Genomic DNA, 25,572 nt, shown 5'->3' on the forward strand with positions numbered 1-25,572 from the left:
CCGAAACGTCGATTCTCCTGTTCCCTGGATGCTGCCTGACCTGCTGCGCTTTTCCAGCAACACATTTTCAGCTCTGATATACTTTGACAGGTCACTGAAATCTGACTGCTAACCCATCAAAATCATTTGAACAATGATGATACCTCAACATCCCCATGCTAACTCATACACGGTCTCCTGGTAGGATCCATTCCAAATCCCATGGCGAGGGAAAATTGATGACAAGACAGGTCTGTGTTCATGGGAGCTCCTAGTCCTGAATGTGCACGCATTCAGTGGTTGTATGAATGCCACTCGACATCTATATTGGGTCAGAAATGTCTTTTGGCAGCAGCTTTTGAAATTGAGCAGTCCTCTTCAGGACACCCTCTACTGACCTCAAATAGGGAGGGAGTGAGAAAAGAGGCCGTCACTATAGACTGTCCACTTTCCCCTGGCTGGGGACCCACACCCTACACGATCACCATCTATCTGATCAAACAAAGAAAGTTTTAAATATTTCAATTTGAAATGCTAAAACACTCATGAGCAATCTCAGGAGCGACTGCCCACGAAGATGCCCTGCAATCATGAGCTATCAAGACTCTAAACTGACACTGTCGCTCTCAGAGAAAACATGTCTTCGTGGGAAGGGGTAGCTGAAGGGACAAAGGTGATAAGGAAAGGTCGCTAGCAACTCTTGTGTCAACAAGATGGGTTTCATCTGTCAAAACAGGATCTCTCTCTGATGGTCTGCTAGAGCTTTCAATGTATAAGTGAAATAGACTCATGATACTTTAACTGCAGACTCGAACCACCGTGGCTAGGACTGCTGCCTCACTGTGCCAGGTACTCTTTTTCAATTCCTCCCTCGGGAGATTGTGCAAACTCCACACAGACATTCTCCCCATGTCTACGTGGGTTTCCTGCTAGTGTTCGAGTTTCCTCTTACTGTTCAAAGATTTGCAGGTTAGGTGGATCGACCATGCTAAATTGCCACATAGTGTCCAGGCTAGGTGGATTATCCATGGGAAATACAGGGTTACAGGGATACAGTAGGGGGATAGGTGTGGGTGGGATATTCTTTGAAGGACTGAGGTGGCCTCGATGGTCCAAATAGCCTGCATCCACACTGTAGGGATTTGCTGTTGTCATCAGTACCTATCAGGATCAAAAGTTGAAGAGAAATTCTATTCTGAATTGAAGCTTGCACTACCATCCCATAAGAAGAAAAGATCATCTATCTTGGACACTTTAATGCCAGGGTTGGCAACGACTCGGAGGTCTAGAGTAGGATTATTGCAAATAACCAAGGTGGGGAAAAGCTAATCAAACTGGTATCCCTTTTCTGGTACAACCAGAATATAAAACATGGTCCCATGATAACAAATATATCCCCCTGCCAGATGGACAAATACAAAACCCCAGGGAAGTATTATAGATCAAAGCACTAGCACCTCCTGGATTATGGCACTGTTTCAGTCAAATTAGTAAGTGACGTCAGTATCTGTATTTTATTGATATTTGCTGGACAGATAATAAACTTGTTCAATCAGTGGTGAATATCCAACTAGCACCAGGGCATTGTGAGGCCCAAATTCCAGGACAGTGAAATCAATGTCTTAGCGACAAAAAGAACCCAACTCAAAGACAGAAATTACAACTGCACAGCCAATTTGGAAAACCTTCACATATCCAAATCAATTCCACAACAGGGTGATCACATGAAGTCAACCGTTGAACTCAAGCACCATTCATAAACAGGGCTGATTCACTGAAAACAATGCTTAATATGGCCTATTCAACTGGATATAACAAAAATGAACACAACAACTGCTCGCAGTATTGAAAATCTATTATTTGTTATACTCTTTCTATGGGTTTGGTAGGAAAAATAACTGCGCTGCTACTCCTGATAGTTTGTTGGCTTGTTGGGGGGGCGGGGAGGGGGGGGATGATGCCAATTACCTATATAGGCAATCAAAGATTTGTAGCAATCTTCTGATAGTTTATTCAATTTGTCAAGCAGCACCTTAGCTGTGAAACATTAGCTACTTAGACAAAGGAAAGCATGCAACCATGACAATTGGGTTGGCTCACTGATACCAGAAGGCAAAAAGCCTGTTGGGACAGAATGTCAGTCTTGTTAAAGATGTGAAAGCAGCATTCTGATATCTAGCTGAACTGGGTTTTCCTCCTCCTCTTCTGGTTCATCTTCTGTGTGAGAACCGCCCAATGAGGACCACATAATGAGTAATGACTGGTGTGATTGCTGCATACTAGGACTGTTTGATGAGGCCCTCCTTCTGCCTCAGAGCACATGGGACTCTGGGTAACTTACTCTGTATCAATCAATTGTCTGAGATGTCTTGGCTAATGACCATGAAACAGCCACTCATGATGTCAGATGCTTGTTGTACCCTAGCCCACCCTCTATTTGAATGTTAGAAGGAATGAAAACTAAGAACACAACTTTTATTTTTTGAAAACACTGCTCTCATTAGTCTACCCTTCATTATCAGCAGCGTGATGGAAGACACCATCACAAGTGTTCTCAGTGGCACCTATTCAACAATAAACAGTTCACTAATTCTCAATTTGAATTCCACCAGGCCCACTCAGCTCCTGAACTCATTACAGACTTGGTTCAAATGTGGATGAATGAGATGAACTTGAGTGGTCAGGTGAGAATGACTGCCCACAGCATTATCAACGTGGCATTTGATCAATTTCAGTTCAAAGAACTCCAGCAAAAAACGGAGTCAATTGCAACTCTCTGCTGTTTGGAAACATACCTGGTACAAAGAAAAATGAACATAATTGTTGAAGCTCAATCATCTCAGCCCCAAGGTACGTCTGCAGGAGTTCCTCAGGTAGTGTTCTAGACTCAAACACCTTCAGCTGCTTCATTAATGACTTCCCTCCATCATAAGGTCAGATATGGCAAAGTGCAATTATCAGTGAACTGCTCAGTACCATTTGTTACTGCTCAGATATTGAGTAGCTCATATCCAAACACTAGACAACATTTATAATTGAACTGATAAGTGGAAAGTAATATCCATGCCAAAGAAGTGCCAGGCAAGAACCATCTCCATCAAAAGATAATCAAACTATTGCCACTTGACATTCAATGACAGTATCACCACTGAATCTGTCATTCTGAACCTTACTGGGAGATTCCACCATTGACCAGAAACTGAAATAGACCAGCTATGTCAATAGTATACTTATAAGCTTAGGTTAGAGGCTGGGGATTCCACAGAGGGTATCTCACCTCCTGATTCTTCAAAGCCTATCTACACAGTACAACTCAGGAGTGTGATGGAATACTTCCCACTTGCCTGGACGAATGAAATTTCAACAACATTCAAGAAGCTCGACACCATCCATGACAAAGCAGCCCACTTGATTGGCACCCCATCTAACACATTCAGCATTCATTATTCCACCACATAATGGCAACAGTGCGTGCCATATACTTCAACAATTGACCAGATGCTTTCCACACATTCCAAACCTCCGATCTCCATGACCTAGAAATTTAAAAGCAGCAGATACATGAGAACATAATGATGTACAAGTTCCTCTCTAAGCCACATAATATTCAGAATTGGAACCACACCACCATTTATCAGTGATACTGAGTCAAGATCCTGGAATTCCTTCCCTAACAGAACTATTGGTGTATCTACATCACATGGACTTCAGCAGCTCAAGAAGGAAACTCACAACCATTTTCTGAAGGGAATTAGGGACTGTCAATAAATGATGGCCTAGCCAGCAATGCTCACATCCCATAAATGAACAACAAACAACAAAGGATGGCTTCAGACCTACCAGAAATACCTTGGGCAGGAATTTTGTTGCCAGACAAGACCAACAAATATTTCACTAACAATGCCAGGAACTCTTCTTGCATGGACCTGATCAGAACATTTGAATCAGTAAAGCTAAACAATTGTTTGGATTATGCTCCAAAAATCTGGATGACCAAGAGACTTCATAATCCTGCAACTTCACCATGATGATATGGCAACAACTGTCTTGAGTGGGAGATCTGAAACAAACAGCTTCAAAATCTGAACCAGAGTCAAATAAGGTGAAGAGATAGTCACATACTACTTACAATTGATTTGATAGTGCCTATCGACCTCAGCAAGGGAGTTATTTAGCTCAGTTGGCTGGATGGCTGGTTTGCAATGCAGTGTGATAGCAATAGTGTATGTTTGATTTCCTCACCAGCTGAGGTTCCCATAAAAGACCCTCCTCAATTTCTTCCCTTGCCTGAGGCATGGTGACCCTGTAGTTAAACCACCACCAGTGTCTCTTTATAACAAGAGAACAGCCTAAGGCTTGGTAGGACTGCAACAACTTTTCTTACTTTGCTATCCACCTTGTGGCTCTCTGGTGCCACTATTAAATACTTTCGAGATAGCGAACTCTAATCTCAGTAACCTCTATGCCCAAACTAAACTGAGTGCCAGAAATGTATACGATTGACACTGGACAGATGACTCAAGTGCCTTTGTCCACTCTGCAACAGGTTTTCAAGCCACCTTTGATCTTTCTAATTCCTCGTACAAAAAACTTAGCCAGGTATTGAAATTGCCAAAACAAAACTTGGACATCAATCCACATCTAATCAGTCAAATATCTTCCATACATGCTGAAGGACACACTCTGAAAAATGTTACATCTGGGTAGCCATATTTCCTAAATCTGGGTAGCCATATTTCTCAAAAGATCACCATTGACAAGGAAGCCCAACATGGAGTAAGTGCATTAGCTCAGCAGTCTACAAACTATGCCAATGAATGGTAGACAACAGAGACCTCTCACTAGAAAAGTGCTAGTGTATAGAACAGATGTCATCATCTTGCTCCTGACATGCAGCGAAACCTGAACTGTCTCGGTGACATATAAAAGCTCAAGAGAAATCCCATTAGCAATGCTGATGTCGTACCCTCTGGATTCAATGGGAAGACCACTGAACAAAGGCTTCCTATTTGAAGCCAATTCCACAGACACTAAGGTAAACAATGGACAGGATGTTGCTCTTGGATGGTTAAATATATCATGCTCACTAAGTTTGGTTTTTTAACACTCAAAGGGTCAGTCTTCCAGGGGAGGACAAAGAAAAGGCTTCAAAGACACAGTGAAGCTTTGAAGTGCAACAGCATTGAAATTAGTGACTGGAATACATTTGCTACCAATCATTCAAAATGGCAACATCTACCAAGCTGCATCACTCTCTTGACTCACAGTTGTCTTAGCGATAGGGTAGAGCAGCAGCAGAGACGAAAAGAAAATAAATGCTGCACTCTATATCCCACTGCTTGTGGAACATTCTGCTCCGCGTGGCATAATATCTATAGTTCAAGAGTCAGCCTGTTTGGGCACACCATGACCCGTGACAGAAACTTGCAACCCTGAGTAGACATCAGTCACAAATTAAGAGAATGTCAACAACAGCATGTTTCTAATGGCATCGCCGTAAATAAAAAAAACCATAAAAGTGTGCAAAAATTGGCTACAGTTCTAATCTTCACTAACTGACTTCCTAGATTAGAATACATCATTTCCTCCTTTTTTGTTATGAGTACAACGTTAGCAGTCTTCCAACACCATCCCAATAACCAGAGAGGATTGGAGAATGATGGTCAGAACCTCTGGTTCTCTTAGCAGCCTGAGAAAGATTAACAAAGTTAATCTCATTCATGCTTTGACCTTATCATCTTTTACACTGGCTCTTTCTTTTATGAAGGCAAACACAAAGTAAAAATTAAGTAACAACTTAAGAACCAAGTCCACAATACCACCTCAACATACAAGATAGTTTGTGTTCTAATCTTAATCTATTTATAAACAGCTTTTACTTTTGCACCTACACACAAGTATATCATTCAAAGCTGACAAATACCCAAGTGCAAATACAAGACCAAGAGATTCAGTCTTTAAATGAAGAACTGAGTTATTTACCTGACTGAAGTTTTCATATTTCTAAGCATAAAGCCTGGGAAACATCTGAGAAAACATTTCACTGGGCAATGCTAAATGCATTACAAAAAAATCTACTCATATGACTTTGTAAGATACATCTTCAAGAGAAAGATTTTTCTTAATTTCAATAAATTTCATAGCCACCTTACGGGAGACAATATGAGCACCCACATTTAAAGGTGATCTAAGGAATACAGACAGTTTCTGGTAAAATTAGAGGCTCGTCTTCACAAATGAATTAAGATCAGCATTCCACACCATGATTCAAATACCAAGTTTAACAAAATAACTTCAAAAAATGCTAAATATATGGGAATGGTAAAATACTATAATGTTGCAACAAAATTAATTTAAAAAGCTACCCCGTAGAAAAAATAGTCATGACAAAATAAAGTTTGAAAGCAGAGACTGAAATGCTATAATAAAATTTTACCAGCTGATGCTGTGCCCAGCACCACAGGCTGCAAGCGTGTAACACTGACATCCCAAATCCCATCTCGGTGTCCTATGTATTCTTTCACCAGCTGACAGACCGCTCTAGAAGTTGTTGTCTTGAAACTTGACACAATCTTTAAACAAAAATACAAAGTTAGACATAAATCTACAGCACAAATATATGCATTTTTGTTAAATATTGAAATTGCCAGAAACCTGAACACCATCTCACATTAGAATCAAACATTATTCATAAGTGCCACTTGCTATCTTAGTTAATTTTCACAGTTTCTAGTGACTACTTACCAAACTGCTCAACAAATGCTTTCAGACAGATTTATCCTGTCATACCTTCTGTTCGACAAAATAATCTTTGTCAGATTCTGGGGTGTGACAAAAGGTTACTTTAGGGCAATAAAATTTTCTATCAATTTCTGACATGTTCAACACACACATTAACTCGGCAAGTGCACTTGAAATTAATCAACACAACAGCCACACTGATAAAAAGGCTATCAGGGAGAAATGTCACAAGATCTAATGTGGCCTTTCAGACTAGCTTGGTGTAGTATTAAGAATAAATTTTCATCCTGTATAAACTACATGTGCACAATCTTGCATTGCAGCTTCTCAAATTCTATATCATATGCTGCATAAATTTGCAAATTCACACAAAAAATTACAAAACTCAGTCATAATCTTGTGGTCTGTGATCATTACGCACTGGGCACTAAACTGAATATGAAGGATAGATAAGATGGCAAAATTGTTAATACCTCATGTTCTATCGTCGAATCTGAATGACTTATCTGCTTTTTCAAACAACTAATGTCCTGATTTCCTCCAATACTTTATTAGGCTGAAATACTTAAATTAGCAGACCGTTTTACACAATGCTTGACTTCATTAACCATTCAGGACAATAAAATCTTGAAATATTTCCTTTTCATTTTTGCTTCTATTTCCACTAGTTTTATTTAAACAAATTATTTTATTTCCAATAATTCTACTTTATTGCTTGCAATGTTTAAGAACATTTTTCAGCATTTTAAAATGAGAATTTAGAAAACTTTTGATGGGAAATGGCTGGAATTGGAAAAAAAAGCTTGATTTGATGACAAGACAAAATATTTCACAGCATCACAACAAAAACACAATTCATAGCTTCTCACTGTTTCATTACTACGCAGAATACAAGGTAGGTGCTCCAAAAGACATGTCATTATTGCATTCAATGAAAATTCTGAACAATACGACTTCAAATATCTTGGGCAAAACTGCAAGCAATTCAACATCAGAATTCAACAAAATATTCTACAAAATGCAGCATTTTGACGTTTAGTGTTAGTAAAGGATTGGTAATTAAAGCTAGAGAACAGAATTTCACCTATTCCATTGTTACTAACGATGAAGTAAGTAAATCATTCCAACTATTTGTATATATGTTAGTAAATTAGTTAAAAAACACAAACCACAAGCCGTACTCAAATGTTGTTTCATGTAGTATGTCATATTTGGGTAGGAAGCTCAATGGTTCCATATTAAATCAAGCCTGATTTTTATTGGCATTTGTGTACAAACCATTAAGTTAAACCTTTGACAATAATAATTACTTTGGATGATTAAATTAAAATGGACTCGAAAAGTACACTATATCAGTACATCCTCAAAAATGATTTATCGACTTTGTGCACATACTAACCAAGGAACATTTATTACTATGAATTCATGCCACTTCAGGAGATCCCAGGCACTTTTGATTTGGAGTCACTGTTACAATGTATCAAAATAAAGCAGCCAATTTGAAAATAAAGTCTCACAAACAGAAATGTCATAAATTACCGAGTGGACTGGGGCTCTGCTATGATACAGAACACAGTGTAATGCAGATCCATCGTGGACTCCAAAACCTTCATTGAAATCTGATGTACCAAATGTGGTATTAAACCCCACAAGTCAATGACTTTTCGTAATTTATATAAATAATTTGGATGTGAGCTTAAGAGGTATAGTTAGTAGGTTTGCAGATGACACCAAATTTGGAGGCGTAGTGGACAGCGAAAAAGGTTACCTCAGATTACAACAGGATCTGGACCAGATGGGCCAATGGGCTGAAAAGCGACAGATGGAGTTTAATTCAGATAAATGCGAGGTGCTGCATTTTGGGAAAGCAAATCTTAGCAGGACTTATACACTAAATGGTAAGGTCCTGGGGAATGTTGTTGAACAAAGAGACCTTGGAGTGCAGGTTCATAGCTCCTTGAAAGTGGAGTCGCAGGTAGATAGAATAGTGAAGGCATTTGGTATGCTTTCCTTTATCGGTCAGAGTATTGAGTACAGGAGTTGGGAGGTCATGTTGTGGCTGTACAGAATATTGGTTAGGCCACTGTTGGAATGTTGCGTGCACTTCTGTCTCCTTCCTATCGGAAAGATGTTGTGAAACTTGAAAGGATTCAGAAAAGATTTACAAGGATGTTGCCAGGGTTGGAGAATTTGAGTTTTAAGGAGAGGCTGAACAGGCTGGGGCTGTTTTCCCTGGAGCGCGGAGGCTGAGGGATGACCTTTTAGAGGTTTACAAAATTATGAAGGGAACGGATAGGGTAAATTGACAAAGTCTTTCCCCTGGGGTGGGTGGGTCCAGAACTAGAGGGCATAGGTTTAGTGTGAGAGGGGAAAGATATAAAAGAGACTTGAAGGGCAGCATTTTCACGCAGAGGGTGGTACATGTATGGAATGAACTGCCAGAGGAAGTGGTGGAGGCTGGTACAATTGCAACATTTAAAAAGCATCTGGATGGGTATATGAATAGGAAGGGTTTGGAGGGATATGGGCCGGGTGCTGGCAGGTGGGACTAGATTGGGTTGGGATATCTGATTGGCATGGACGGGTTGGACCGAAGAGTCTGTTCCCGTGCTGAACATCTCTGACTCTATAAAGCTTCCATTTTAGTAACTGAGTACTGTTGATGTGTAGGTGCCAGTGTTGGACTGTGGTGGACAAAGTTAAAAATCACACAACACCAGGTTATGATCTAACAGGTTTATCTGGAAGTACAAGTTTTCAGACCGTAGCTCCTTCGTCCGAGAGCATGTACTTCCAGATAAACCTGTTGGACTCTAACATGGAGTCCTGCTAAGGCAGCAGTAAAGGCATTTCAGTTGATCTCAGAACTCCTGTGTAAACCAACAGATTAACCTGCCAGTACTATGACTGATTGTCCAGTAATACCTGACCTGAAGGTAGTGTATAAGCACTCAGTGCAACCCACCAGCAAAAGATGCAGTTATGAGTGGGCTCACTGCACGGGAGAGAATGGAAGCGAAATTGTGAACACATCTTTTACATCCAGCTAAATGTGTTTTCAATCAAAAGCACCAAATGGGGCACCAATGTAACACAGACTCATCTAAAAATGGTCTCAAGAAATAGTCTCTGTAACAGAACTATACTTCGTTCCCAAAGTAATATTTCTATATTTTTAAAATACAAGCAGAAAATATTGGCTAGGTCTCTCGGAGAACTCCATTGCTCTCCTTCAAATGGCAGAATAACATCTTTAAAATCAAGATGAGACAGGAGACAGAACTTTGAATTAACATCTTATTTGAATGACAATATCTCTGACTACGCAGCACCAAATACTCCAACTGAGCCAAGGCTGGCATTTAAAACAGACCCCATCAACATTAAAGTCGAAGAGTAACGTAGTTTGCATTGAAGGGTTAAATGTCTAGTAATTCTTATACTAAACCTTAATACAAAGTTTATGATTTCAAATCTTGGCACACCAAGTCACAAAATTAATTCAACAAACCTGATAATTTGCAGTTACCAGAAAGTGATAATGAAAGTTGCTAAACAGTCAAATAATGCACTGGTCTATAAACATCCTATTATCAGCTACATGATGTGATCTATATACAATTCAAGGCTCCTACTGATTCTTTATAGTCTAAAAACTCAAAATCACTGTCTTCAGCGTCACCCAATTTTCAATGAATTACTTTTAAAAAGCGAATAGTTTTGCACATGATGCTTTCAGTCAAGGGACTGAAAGGCTTATAAAACTTTATTTCTATGTCATGGTATAGAATCATAGAATGGTTACAGCACGGGAAGAGTCCTTCAAGCAGATTCAGGCATTCTGCAAGCCTCCTAGGGGAAAGGAGAAGCACTGCAGCCTCCTAGGGGAAAGGAGAAGCACTGCAGCAGTGTCATTGTACTAGTGACCCTGAGGCCCTGAGGACAAATCCCACCACGATAGCTAGTGAAATTTAAACTCAATAAACTGGACTTGAGATTTTAAGGTTCTGGTCAAGAGAAACAAAGCATATATCAGGTATAGGGAGCTGGGATCAAGTGAATCCCTTGAGTATAGAGGGTGTAGGACTACACCAGGAGGACAAAATGGGGACATGAGATAGTTTTGGCACATAAGGTAAAGGAGAATCCAAGCTAAGTACAAAACATTAACTATGGAGAGAAGGGGGCCCCTTAAAGATCAACAAGGCCATCTGCATGTGAAGCCACAGGAGATGGGTGAGGTCCTAAACAAATATTTCTTATCAGTTTTTCCTGTGGAGAAAGATGTGGAAGCTAGGGAACTAGGGGAAATAAATAGTAATGTCTTGAAAAGAGTTCATATCGCAGAAAAGGAGATGCAGGAGGTCTTAAAACACATCAAAGTAGATAAACCCCCCCAAGACCTGATCAGATGTCTCCCAGGACATTGTGGGAAGCTAGGTAAAAAATTGCAGGCTCCTAGCAAAGAATTTTGTGTCATCAACAGCCATGGGTGAGGTGTTGGAAGGTAGGACGGTTGCAATGTTATGTCATTATTTAAGAAATTCTGCAAGGAAAAGCCAGGGTATTACATTCAGGTGAGCTGAATGTCAGTTGCGAGTAAATTGTTGGAGGGGATTCTGAAACACAGGATTTACATGCATTTTGAAAGGTAAGGACTGATTAGGGATAGTCAGCTTGACTTTGTGCATGGGAAATCGTGTCTCACAAATTTGATTAGAGTTTTTGAAGTGACCAAGAAGATAGATAAAGGCAGAGTGGTAGATGTTGTCTACATGGATTTTAACAAGGCTTTGACAAAGTTTTGCATGGTAGCCTGATTAGTAAGATAAGATCACATGGGATCAAAGGAGTGCCAGAAAATTGGCTTAAGGGTAGGAGACAAAGGACGGCGGTAGAGGTATGTTGTTCAGACTGGAGGCCTGTGACCAGTGGTGTGCCACAAGGATCAATGTTGGGTCAATGGTTGTTCATCATTTATATACACAATTTGGATGAGAATACAGGAGGCATGGTTAATAAGTTTGCATATGACAAAAAAATTGGTGGCATAGTTAGTGAAGTAGGTTATCGAAGACGACAATGGGATCTTGATCAACTAGGCCAGTGGGCTGAGGAATGGGAGCTGGAGTTTAGCTTGGAGAAATGCAATGTGTTGCATTTTTGGTAACAGAAACAGTTAATGACAGGATCCCGGGGAGCACTTTTGAAGGTTTAGGGATTCATTTGATTCCAGCTGTCCATATCTGATATATGTTTGCTTTTTCTTGACCAAAGCCTTAATTTCTCCAGTCATACAGCATTTCTTCCACATACCAGCCTTGACCTTCACACTAATTGGAACATACGGTCTCTGAACTCTCATTATCTCTTTCTTAAAGGCTTCCCACTTCCCAACCCATCACTTTAGCTGCGAGTAGCCTGCCTCAATCAGCTTTTCAAAGTTCCTATTTAATATCATCAAAATTGGCCTAACTCCAATTTAGAACTTCAAATTTTTGATCAGTTCTATCCTTTTCCATAATTATTTTAAATCTAATAAAATTATGATCACTTGTCCCAAGTGCTCCCCCACTGACACCTCAGTCATTTGTCCTGCCTTATTTCCTAACAGGAGACCAAGTATTACTTCTTCTCTAGTTGGTACATCCACATATTGAATAAGAAACACATTTCTTGAACACATTGAACAAATTCCTCCCCATCCAAGCCCTTAACACTATGACAGTCCCAGTTTATATTTGGAAAGTTAAAATCCTCCACCATTACAACCCTGTTTTTCTGAGATCTCTTTACATATTTGCTTTTCAATTTCCCACTGACTATTGAGGGACCTATAATACAATCCTAACAAGGTGATCATTTCTTTCTTACTTTTAAGTTCCACCCATACAACTTCATTGGACAGTCTCTCAGGGACATTCTCCCCAAGTACAGCCGTAATGTTCTCCCAAACCCCCCCTCCTTTCTTGCCTCCCTTTTTCTCCTTCCTGTAGCATCTCCATCCCGAAGCATTAAGGTGCCAGTTTGTCCATCCCTGAATAGGATTTCTGTAATAGCTATGATATCCCAGTCCCATGTTCCCAATCATGCCCTAATTCTGTCTTTGTCAATGTCAAACACTGCCAGAAGAGAGACAAAATCTTTTAGAAGAACACTGAACACTTTTATGCTATTGCTATCCAAACAACACCTCAAATGAGCATCCACATGAAATGTTCTGTTTCCCTGAGCTATATCTTTGCTTTAAGATTCATGTTCTGTGCTGTACAACTCTAATACTCTTCTGATTCTAGGAGTATGCTAAGATTCTGAGACTCAAAACAGAAATTAGGCCTCTATGAGTTCCATCCATTACATTTAAATCCCAGGGGTGAAAAGCCAGTTCTGTTTCCAATCTCTTTCCTCATTTAAGTTCATGTTACTACAATCTGCAGCATTTTTTTTAACAATAGAACAGGTTTTAAATTATTGCCTGTTTTTTCTACACTATTCAAAATATTCAGAATAGCCTTTACAGTTTGCAAAATAAAGATAGTTACAATAAAGTCTGTCATAAAATGTAAAAAAGAATTAAAATGTAGATATTGAAACAAGATGGGACATTTATATACTTTCTTAATGGATGCAGAAACAATTCAAAAAATACTTCAAAAGCTACAAGTTAACCAATATAACCAATCCAGTGTGATTTATAGCAATAACACATATATATTCAAATTACATTACATTTGATTGCAAGTATATTCTGTAGCAGAGAGGACAGTGCATAGTGAATGTGAAAATAAATGTACAAGTCTGATGAAAATTAATGTTCAGATGGGATTTTGCAGTACATATAAAACAAGTATTCTTGAAGTAAATATAAAAGTTTAAGTTTTCACAATTTTATCAGAGCTGCCTTCTCATTAGAGAGACAACTAATGGCGGTTTAATCTGAGGGTCACTACGCCTCAGGTGAGGGGAGACTTTCAGAAGGTAACTTTCATTCTAACATCAGCTGGTACGGGAATTGAACCCATGCTGTTGGCATCAATCTGCATCATAAACCAGCTGGCCAGTCAACTTAGCTAACCAAACCCCATTAGTGAAGGTTACCTCATAAGACATCCTCAGATGCATCTCAATGTCATTACTTTTATAAAATAGAAACAGCAGCATAGAGGCATGAGATAAAATCCTGGCCAATCATAACCACGTTGGTGGTGTCAACTTCACAGCAATGGTTACTATATAACTTAGAGCATTGAAACAGGCCATTCAGTCCAACTAGTCTATCTCAGGAACAATGTTTTCAGCAGCATTTGCAGTATTTTCCTCATTCATGTGCCAAGTTCCATATTTTAACTACTTTGTGTTCCTTAAAATAATAGATGTTCAGTGTTTTAATTTGTTGGCATTCACGTTGTACATGAATTTTAAACCTTCTTAATCATTCCCCAAAACCATTAAAGCTACCCAACTGCAAAAACAAAAGGAAAATAAAAAGATGTAAAATGCTGAACATCCTGACCATAACAGAGGCACTTGGAGGAAATTATCATCTTTGCTCACCACTCAGCCATTTAAGGAGCAGGAAGAAGCAGCTCCAACCTATAAAGGTATTGCTGCAGCAGGATCTAAGCTTTTGGACTCAGAAGTCCAAGGAGCTAGGAGGTGCAACCAACTATTGACTCTGGGGCTCAGGGAGCTATGGGGGCTTCAAAGAAGCCAACCCTTTTTAGAAATTCATTTATGTGATGTGGGTGGCACTGGCTGGCCAGCATTTATTGCCCATCTCTAGTTACCTTTGAAAAGGTGCGGTGAGTTGCCTTCTTAAACCGTCAGAGTCCATTTGCTATTGGTTTACAGAAAGGAATTCCAGGATTTGACCCGGCAACACTGAAGGAACAGCAAATCTGCAGTTGCACAGTACTTGAATTTCCAAAAGCATTTGACGAGAGTGCCTCATCACATCAAAGTTCAAGCTTATCGTATAGAGAGAACATATTAGCATGGACATAGCACTGGTTGGCTAAGAATAGGCATAACTTGGCATGATGTAATAAGTGCCTCAAGATCAGTGCTGGAGCCTTAACCATTACCAATCTATAGCAATGACTTGAATGAAGGGACTGAACGCATGGTTGCTAAATTTGCTGAAGAAACTATAATTAGTAAGAAAATAAGTTGGGAAAAGGTCATGGCGACACTACAAAGGGAACTAGATAAATTACATAACAAAAAATATGGCACATGAAATATAATGTCAGAAACTGTGAAGTGTAAATGGTCCATCTCCTTAAACTCAGTGCTGTCCGCTGTGAAAGTAGATAACAACTATCTGTTAACTATTGGTACAATCCATAAATAAAAAGGGTGAAGGTCATAGAGGATAAGTAAGATGACCATCTTACCTTGATCTGCAACAAACTAAAAAGGACCATTTTAAACCTCTACATTGAATGTATGATACTACAGAGGCAATGCATATTGCTTGATCCTTGTCTGCTCTCGGCTGACATAAGTTTTGTGCTTATGATCCAGCATGCAGCCTTTCCAGAGGTGTTACAGGCAACACTATCACTTCAAAGCTTACTTAAAGTCTACTTGCTCTGCTCCTTCCACCAACATGTTAACTTGCCTTCTTGTTATTCATAAGTCCAACCGACTGACTCATAAAACACATTACCATAACTCCTTTAAAGCACTTCGGCAAAGCAGTGAAAAGGACAGTAAACTACCTAAGGAAGTCATATGGAAGCTAGTAAACTGGACAGAGAGGCACAAATGAAATGTAAGGAGATAAGTTTTGACATGAAAAGAGAGAGGTTATATGAATTAAATGTGAAACTTGAAAAAGAAAGGCAAGAGAAATTTTTGGATCCTTTAAGCAAGGGAGGGAGCAAGTTGACAAAGCTGTTACAAAAGCTAAAAGGAATTCTGACAAGGGAGCATACTTAAGCCTGTATGAATCATTAGATGTGCCACACAGAAAGTTCTATCCAATTTGGATCCCTGAGATTAGGAAGGAAATGAAGCCTGGGGCAGAACGATTCACTATGGTAAAATCTAGAAGGAGGGGCCTTAATTACGAGAAAATTGGGGGGAAAAAAAACAAGCTCTTTTTCTAACAAAATGGCAGCTATTACCACTGTTGATAATTTGCCATCACGATTCAAGTGTCCTAAATGTGTTGCAGTGCATTCTCCTTTCAAAGGCTCTGAAATGCAATACCCCATTTACACAATATTTATGTTAGCTGAAATGTGCCACAGTGACTTATGAACTAATATTTCTACTGAAAGAACAGAAGCAAAGTACAGAAACTTTTCTCCCTCCAGAATCCAATGGAGCTGTAACTATCACTTGGGATTCATTTAACAAGCTGTTGATCCCAAATAACAGAAAAGCAAGGCTTATGAATACTGATGCCAAACTTTCATTGGTAAGTTTACATTTTTTTTAAACAGCATAGTTACAAAAAATGCAAAACAAACACTCATATCCATTTGTTCTCTACTGTTAATCACATATCATACATACACAAGGTTACTGACGTTCCAAAAATGTATGACATTCATCCAAAAGCACTTTTGTTATATTTTCCACAACATAGTTCAAAATACTAAGCATCAAACATATCATCACCATTACCAATTAGATGCAACATGCATATGGATTCACTGAAAAAGAAATTACCCACGAGTCTCCACCCCACAGCTCCCAACTTCCCATGTTGAAGTTGCGTACTCCAATTGCTTTGCCTGGGAAAGAGTTTGACCGCTATATCATAAGCGGAAGAAAAAACTTAAGATTTGTTGCTTGCTGGTCAGACTATAGCATTTCCAGATGAATTTGCAGTACATTCATCAAATAAATGTTCTTAGTTTAAAGACAGCGAGAATCAAAAAGAACTGCATTTAGAGAAAAACGTATATTTACTTGCATTCACAAAAATCAAAGTGCTTTGCAAACAATTAAGTACTTTTGAAGAGGCATCTCTGTCATAATGCAGGAAACATCGCAGCCAATTTGTACACACAAGTCCTGCAAACAGTCAGGTAACAAAACCAGGTTGATTGAATTATAAACATTGCCAGGACATTAGCAATAACACCAATGATTAGTAAAATTGGATCATCTACATCCAGGGATCTTTTACAGCCACCTTTGAAGATAAACAGGCCCTCTGGTTAACATCTCATCTGACAGAAGGCACCTCTGATTGAGCAAGACTCCATCAGTATGGGCCTTGATTTTACTCTTCAACTTGTGGAATGGGACTCGAATCCAAACTTTGCAGCTCAATGTGAGAATGTTTCAAGATGAGTCATGGTCATGTTTAAATTTTATTAAAAATCACAAAACATATTGCATTCCAATAATTTGTTTTTGTATACTTTTTAATTCTAGATTTTTGTTCACTGAAATACCAGCAGAATAAAATCAGTCACATAAAATTAGTGCATTTGAATTAAAACTTTTTTCCACAAGTTATGATGGAATATTATATTATACTTACTTAATTTTGGCAGAAACTTTGCATACATTGAATACATTTCAATAACATACCTTGCTAGTAGAGGCCTTGTAGGTTGTTTTCAGTTTTTGAGATAACTGGCTGGTACTGTGGCTTGCTGTACAAATACAATCGGAACTTTGTCAACCAAAGAACGTTGCATGTAATACATGTAATAAGCCAGTTCTTAACAAGACTTAAAACACCTATCAAATATTGATAGAAAGAAACAAAACATGAATTACCTTATTTTCTTTTAAACACCCCTCTACAGAGATGAAATCTGCGACAAATGATCTTAACAGCAAATCACCAAGATTTTTTTAAAAATGTATACTAACCAACTGTTAAATGGTGATGAATACATTTAAAAGAAAAAGTGATCAGGGGGTATGGGTGAGATTGTAAGTGCATCTTTTGTAAACAACACGCAATATAATTAGGTCAAAACAGCATATATAAGAGAGAACAGTTAGACATTTAACATAAGGGGGAGAAAAAGTACAGACTGCAGAAGCTAGAGATCAGAGTCAAAAAGTGTGGCGCTGGAAAAGCACAGCCGGTCAGGCAGCACTATCAAATATTGATAGAAAGAGGAGCAGGAGAGTCAATGTTTGATAGGTTGGAGTGGAGCAGATAGGTGGGAAGGAAGATGGTCAAGTAGGACAGTTCAAGACGGGGGTGCCAAGTTGTAGTGTTGCATCTGGGATAAGGTGGGGAGAGGGGAGATGAGGAAACTGGTGAATTCGGCAGTGATCCTGTACAGTTGGAGGGGCTCAAGGCGGAAGATGAGGCGTTCTTCCTCCAGGCATCGGGTGCCTAGAATTTGGCAGTGGCGAAGGCCCAGGGCTAACATGTCCATGGCAAAGCGAGATGGGAAGTTGGAGTGTTTGACCACAGGTCAGAGAGGTTTAGTGTATGTGCCCCAGAAATGTTTTCTGAAATGTTCTTCAAGTTGGCATCCTGTCTCCCCAATGTACAGGAGACCACATCGAGAGCAACAGGCACAGTAGATGGTGTGTATGGACGTGCAGGAAAATCGCTATCGGATGATGACCATCCTTAATTGCGCTTGAACAGAATGGATTGCTAGGCTATATCAGGCAGCAGTTTAGAGTTCACCATACTGGTTTTCGTCTGGAGTGCCACACAAGTCATTTCCTTCTCCAAAGGACGACTGTTTTATTGGTTCATGGGATTACAGGCACTGCTAGGTAGATCAGCATTTATTGCCCATCCTCTAATTGCCCTCAAGAAAGTAATTGAGAGCGGTCTTCCTGACTCTCAGTGCCGTTTGCGAGTTCTAGGATTTTCAACACAACAACATTGAAGAAACAGTGATATAATTCCAAGTCAAGATGGTGTGTGGCTTGAGTGGAACATACAGGTGGCAGCATTCGTATGCATCTGCTGCACTTCTCCTAGCTGGGGGCAGTTGCAGGTTTAAGGTGCTTTTAAGGAGCTGTGGTGTGATACTGCAGTGCAACTAGTAAACAGCACACACTGCTGCCACCTTACATCGGTGACGAAAGAAGGAAATGCCAATCATGCAGGCAGTTTTGTCCCGGATAGTGTCAAGCTGCCTGTGTGTTGTTGGAGCTACATTCGTACAGACATCCTGATATGTGCCATCTAGATGATTGACAGATGAGACAGAACGCAAGTTACTACGTGCTGAATACATAGCCTTCAACCTGCCCTTTCAGCCACAGTAATTATTTTTAGATAGATTACTTAGATTAGATTACTTACAGTGTGGAAACAGGCCTTTCGGCCCAACAAGTTCACACCGACCCGCCGAAGCGCAACCCACCCATGCCCCTACATTTACTCCTTCACCTAACACTATGGGCAATTTAGCATGGCCAAGTCACCTAACCTGCACATCTTTGTGACAGTGGGAGGAAACACACGCAGACACAGGGAGAATGTGCAAACTCCACACAGTCAGTCGCCTGAGGCGGGAATTGAACCGGGTCTCTGGCGCTGTGAAGCAGCAGTGCTAACCACTGCGCCACCGTGCCGCCCAGCAGTTGAATTTCCAGTTAACAGTAACTGTGCCCCCAAGCCATTCACAACGGATAACTAAGGTCAGGCAAATTGTGTTGGTCTCACAAACTTGATGGCATGTTTTGAGAATATAACCAAAAATATCAATGAGGACAGAGCAGTAGGCATTATCTACATGGACTTTAGTAAAGCCTTTGACAAGGATGCACATGGTAGATGAATTAGTAAACTTAGATCATATGAGAGCCAGAGTGAGTTTATTAATCTGATACAAAGTTGGCTTGACAGGAGAAGTCAGAGGGTGGTGGTGGAGGGTTGTTTTTCAGACTTGAGACCTGTGACATGGGATCCTGTCTGGTGTTCCACCGGGGTCAATGCTGGGTCCACTTTTGTTTGTCATTTATATAAATGATTTGGATGAGAATTTAGGAGGCATGGTTAGTAAGTTAATTGAACCTCTCGGGTAAGATTTGAACCACATTTCCTGCTCATTAGCCTGAGTTTCTGGATTTCAAGTCTAGTGACATTACCACTATACCACCATCTCCCCTCATATTTAAGTGACAGTGAAATGAATTGTGTAATCACTAGAATGATACCAGCCATGAAAGAATATAATTATAAGAAGAAAACAATTTCATCATTCAGATTTTTAAAGGTATTTTAAAGGTATTTTAAAGGTAGCTGTAAATACTGTGCTGGATGTCTAAAAGCTTGAAAGGTTTTATGAATAAAGAGGGAAACTAAATCTAGAATTAAGAATATAAAATCACAAGAAATAGGAGCAACAAGGATCTTTTGGCCCATTAACCCTGTTTCACCATTCATTAAAATGACAACCGATCTGACAGTGGTCTTAACCACACTTCTCCTATCTGCCCCAAAAATCAAACTTGAATGTATGTGATGGCCCATCCTGCAACGCACTCTTTGGAAGAATATAAGTGCAATGACAGACTGAAAAATGTGAGTAAACTATTTGGTAAACTTTAGTTATTTGGAAGAAAAATCAATACTACATTTTCAGATTTAAATTCCGATGTAAAAGTCTGTATTTTCAAACACTGACTTTTAGAATTCTCTTAATTCTGTTTTGATACATGAATGGCAAACATATATGAGAGAAATCACTCATAGGTAAGTGTACAACTTAGTGCGTAAAACTGAGCAAAGAAATAGCATACTATCATAATTTCAGCAACAGAAATTGTCACTTTTATCCATTACATAATGCTGGCATCAGTTGCATGCTGGGATTCTTTAGTTTGTTGCTTTAATCTTCAATACTTCTAGTTTAACGATTGATTCAAGTGGAACAGCTACATAGGTTACCCTTAAAAGAAAGAACATTCTCTCACTTTGCACTTATATTTGTCCAAGGAGAATGGCAGTGAATGTGTTAGCACATAAAATACCTTTAAAAAACTGAAAATTAAAAATTACTTTCTTATTATAGTAATATTCTCCCACAGCCCTGGTATCATTCCAGTGATTATACACCGGTCTTTTTGCATATTTCCCAATATACAGTCCAGAATGGGCTATTCAGAACATTCAAAACTAACTGTAGCACATCATGCTGTGGCCTACAAAATTAACATGCAAATATCGTAAGTTTTAAGTTCTACCATTTTATACATTTAAATTCACAATATTTTTAATAAACCTAATTAAAGGCTTCATTTTCTTCACCTTTTGCCTTTAGCTGTCCTTTGCTTAAATCTCCCCCATCCACTGTTTGACCTTCAGCTGTCAAACGATCATTCAAAGTTTCAATTTCTCTTCGCACTGTAAGATAACGAGGCACATTGTGAACCCTCATTTTCCACGCAAAAATGATAAAATTGCTTTGACTGTTTTTAAAGTAACTGTATGCAGATGATACTCACATTCCAAATTTTCAATGTACAAATTTTCAAACTCTCGTTCAATCTGTCCAAACAGTTCCAGCAAAGGTTGCCGAATTGATGATGGTAGCTTGGAATCCTGTAAAGAAAACATTAAGAGTCACTTGATAGTTATTAACTAGACGAGTATTTTAGAATATTATTCCCATTGTAGATCAATGACTTCAGGTACTGGAGGACTGTTACTTATTCAGAATTCCAATATTCTTTTGTTCTGTATGCGTACCTGATGAAAAGATTGTTTCTTCTCCATAACTGAGCTAAGGTCGACGGTGAAAAGGTATCACTGTATTTGAATGCATCAATTCTTAGAGACAATAAAACTTAGATTCTTAAAAAACCACTCACAATGAAAAGATGAATTACTGAGGTCTAAAACCAACTAAGTATTTGGATCATTATGAAATATTCAGCAAATAGATTCAAATGCAAAAAGCACACAGTCCATTTTGGCAGGGGGTGCATCAGAAATCCGTCAACAGTGTATTACAACAAAAGGATGTGCTAATAGACCATGATCAATTGTAGAGCTGCTTTTATGTTGATTAATCTTTTATACAAAAGCACTGCAATAAGGAAGCGATCATTAACATATATGTGGCATAGATAAAGCCACATCTATTTTCTTCAATTATCAGTTAAATCAATAAAAGTAACCACACATTTAAAGCAATTGTCAAAAGTAGTTACAAGTATGCCAAGTCTAAAAGGTCACTGCTCCCTCATGTCTCTAGGCTGTATTCAAAACCATTTTATTGACTATGTCTTATAATTTAAATTAAAACCATATCAAAAAGTACTTGACATAAATATGCAATGAAAATTAATTTTATGAGTTTGTCTTGATAACTGAAAAGCTCAGTTTGGTATGAATTGTCACCAAAACCCAGAACTCAACCAAAGCAAAAAGTCATTCTGTTTGAATTCAATAAATGCTCACTGTTAGATGCCCTCTCCCAATAACAGAGTGGAAACAGAACATAGTTTGAAAACACGCCCCGGAATGCAAGCTTGTTTACCATTGAGCAAACATAAAAACTAAAATATAGCAACCAGGCTAACTGTATTAATTATAAGCAGACAGTAGGCACTAACTAGGCATTTCCTTGCATCATAAGCAAGCACAAACAAACTGTCCTTGAGTCAGGAGTTGTACATTTACAAAGCATTATTCTATGAAGAAATGTAATCAAATGTGCAAAGATTGGTTCCAGTTTTATCTTTCACCAACTGGCTTTCTGAAAAGAGATCATTCCAGAGAAAAGAACCACCAGTGGAAATTTAACAACCTTTACTATCCAAACCTTGCAATCTAACCTGAAAAGCTTGAAATGAATTATTGCTGCTTATCCAAGGAATGTTTGTTGCAAAAGGAAGAAAGAATGCAATCAGGATCAGTGATTTATTTAAAACAGGATGGAAGAGCTAATGCTTTTCAAGCGTACTGGAAAATACAATCAGAAGATTTCAAACCAACCTTTGGTTGACACCTGATTCAGAAACATGTCCACCCAATGTCCACATATGGGGAGAATGTTTTGTTAGAAAGTATGACCAACTGGATGAGAGCACTAAAAACATGGAGTTGATCTCAATAAAAGTCCAAAGTTTACTTAATGCCAATGACCCATAATCAGCCTATGTTTCCAGCCACTTAGTCTCCATGTTCTGCAAATCCTCCCTCATTTGTTATGATCCGAGCAAATGGCAACACCTTACAGGTCAGATCCCAGGGTACAAACTGGCTCAGTAGACCATACGTTTTACTTCTCTTTTTGTTACCATGGAGGTCAGTCACTGAACCTATTCACAAGAGGCTACCAATGTACTTCTACCAAAAGAACATCAATGTTTATTAGACAAAAGAAAACTAATTACACAAGAGAAGCATTGAAGCAATCTCACTGCAACCATTAGGAAGAACGATTTGCCTTTTTAGCCCAGTAATATCCTTAAAAGAGCTCAAATCTCAATGAAGAGCTTCTTGCTCAAATGGCATGGCTGTAATCAGTGACCATTGTGCAGATTATTGCACATTCACTAAATATTATTTTCTTCAGTTAATGTCTCGCCCTGAGACCCTTATGACCAACCGTTAACTCAATCACTCATTAATGAACATACAAAACAGATCCTCTGCCATTATGGGCCTTGTTCCCCTTCACGAACCTGCTTTTTGCCTGTGTTTTCTCTCCCTTTGTAAGATTCATGTCAGTAAGCACCCGAACAATTCTCTCTCCAGGTCATTTAACTGAAAGTACATGATTTCTTGAAAATTTTGTTTTGAACTCAATGCTCAAATAACTTTGATCTCATAAAAAGTCAGATTTTCACAGAACTGGAAAAATAAAATCCACTTTTATGCCACTTCTGAATCATTAGTTTCATATAATTATAAATAAACACCTTTCATAACATATCTCCCTACTATTTTTAAACCCCACTCATTGACCAAACCTTTGGTTACCACTTCTAAATAATCCTTCTTTAGGCATTGTTCAATGAAAAAGAACGACATAAATGCAAGTTGTTGGTGATTCCTCGTTCAGCAGTATTTTATCCGTGTTTTCAAACTACTCCATCACCCCAATCACTGGCTTTAAATTCAACAGAGCTAATTACTTAGCTCTGAAACTCAACATCTGCAATGCAAATAATATTTTTTCCATTAAACACATTGAAACACCTCTGCAGTTACTATCACACATGATGCACACGTGTCATCCCACTCCCACCTGAATCAATGCAAAATACTCAGACACATGATTTTACCTCCTTCATCTTTATTCCAGGCCGTGGAGAGAGAGAGAGAAAGAACAATCGCCCATCTGCACAGAGACATGAGTTCACGGTCTTCTCTGGAAGAGTGGCTTCTTAATGAATTATACAGACATTTTACAGGGAGGAGCATCCAGATAAGGCAACATACGTATTGATTGGGTGACCATTACAATCAGCAAGCATCAACAGTAAAGATTATGCCATCTGCTGTTTACGCAATGAATGTTCTTAACCTTAAATGGCTTCACATAATGAATACCTTTCACCTTATTAACTGACCTTACATACAGAATGCTTCCAATATTGTTAAACAGCTCTACATAATGACTGCTTTTCCATCTTGTTAACACATTACCCTTGCCTCCAGCACCTCATTGTTAACTGCAAGTTCTTATCTGATCTCAGTCATGCTCAGCTGAACTGTTTGTTTCACAAAACTCAAAACTTAACTCTTTCCCTACCTGCTCATACCCGATACACATTCTCACTCCCTCCTTCATGCTAACCACCGGGATGGCACTAACAGCTTTCATAAGACTCTGACTGCCAGTAATTAAGCAACTTATTCATACACAGCATGCAATGAGTATAACAAAAATTACTAGTCCATTACAGGAAATAGAATTTGAAGAATCCTCTGATGTGGGAAAAAAATCACCATAAAGTTCTTAAATTCACAGTCCTTAGTGACCATCCATTCCCTCCAAGTCGAGTGGAAATGAGCCAATTATCCAAAATCTCCTTCAATAAAGTCAAACCTGAAAACAAAATTCAGTCTGTCTTTGCACACCACTCCACAGAGGAATCTGAATTCTTGGAAAAGGGCAGTTAAACACTTCACAAAACCGACAAGGCTTCCACCCTTTCAAAGATGCTTCACATGGAGGATACCAGCGCATCAGAGTATGCAGTGCAGCAACTGGTTAGGTGAATGCAACATTCTTTGCTGCTTCTGCTCCCGCTCTGCTGTTTAAACGTAACAAAGCCAACTGGCTGTTTTGATGCTAGCTTGGTCAGTGAACCATCATATCCCTTAAACTATCGAAAGATGAGGTAAAGCTTACATGGTTTAATGTCCGTAGGAAGGCCACTGACAAAAAACGTGTACCAACCTCCTCTTCACTGTTATTAGCTTTATTTTTCGTGCTCATGACTGGAAAGCTGATTGAATCTATTGGATCAGGTTGTGGAGGGGTGGGCGGTGGTCCGAAGGCATGCTTTACCTGTGAATGGTGAAACTCTAGAGACTATGTTAGCTGCTGAAAGTATCTTTGCATTTCCTCTCTCATTCGTTCCTTGCCAAGGTGGTTATCAGTATGGAGACAGTCACACATTTAACTATACTAAATTGTGTCTGCCTGTTTCAACATTCTTTGAATTCTTGAAGTCTGTTACTCTGTTCAGACATTATAACATTATCAAGTTTTATACAATCCATAAACTTCTAAATTGTACTGCCTGAACAATTCAGTCAATTATAAACAACAATCAGTGGTCCGAAAATCAAACCATCATGGGACCCCATTCAGGTTATTCAAAATTATTTTTCTTTAACAAATTGATACTTGGCTAATGAGAAAACTGTCAGGAAAAGTATTTCAAAAGTCTGAAACAGCAAGAAAACAACAAAAATGTTTCTTGGGCTTTACCAGT

The 25,572-nt window shown here is 38.9% G+C and overlaps 1 protein-coding gene across 2 annotated transcripts in view; it reads right to left on the reverse strand.

Moving 5' to 3' along the window:
• wdr37 (WD repeat domain 37) overlaps positions 1-25,572 on the reverse strand; it is a 145,160-nt gene that overhangs the window by 66,222 nt on the left and 53,366 nt on the right. Inside the window, exons 3-7 of one of the 2 annotated variants that reach the window (XM_043690669.1) lie at positions 21,121-21,217; positions 20,924-21,019; positions 17,275-17,339; positions 16,402-16,485; positions 6,416-6,551 (exon numbers count right to left, since the gene is read on the reverse strand). In XM_043690669.1, the coding sequence (XP_043546604.1) occupies positions 6,416-6,551; positions 16,402-16,485; positions 17,275-17,339; positions 20,924-21,019; positions 21,121-21,217 (478 nt within the window). The remainder of the gene's footprint in view (positions 1-6,415; positions 6,552-16,401; positions 16,486-17,274; positions 17,340-20,923; positions 21,020-21,120; positions 21,218-25,572) is intronic. The other variant, XM_043690670.1, reaches the window with a different exon arrangement.

The sequence above is a fragment of the Chiloscyllium plagiosum genome, chromosome 5 (assembly GCF_004010195.1).
Source record: "Chiloscyllium plagiosum isolate BGI_BamShark_2017 chromosome 5, ASM401019v2, whole genome shotgun sequence".
Lineage (NCBI taxonomy): Eukaryota > Metazoa > Chordata > Chondrichthyes > Orectolobiformes > Hemiscylliidae > Chiloscyllium > Chiloscyllium plagiosum.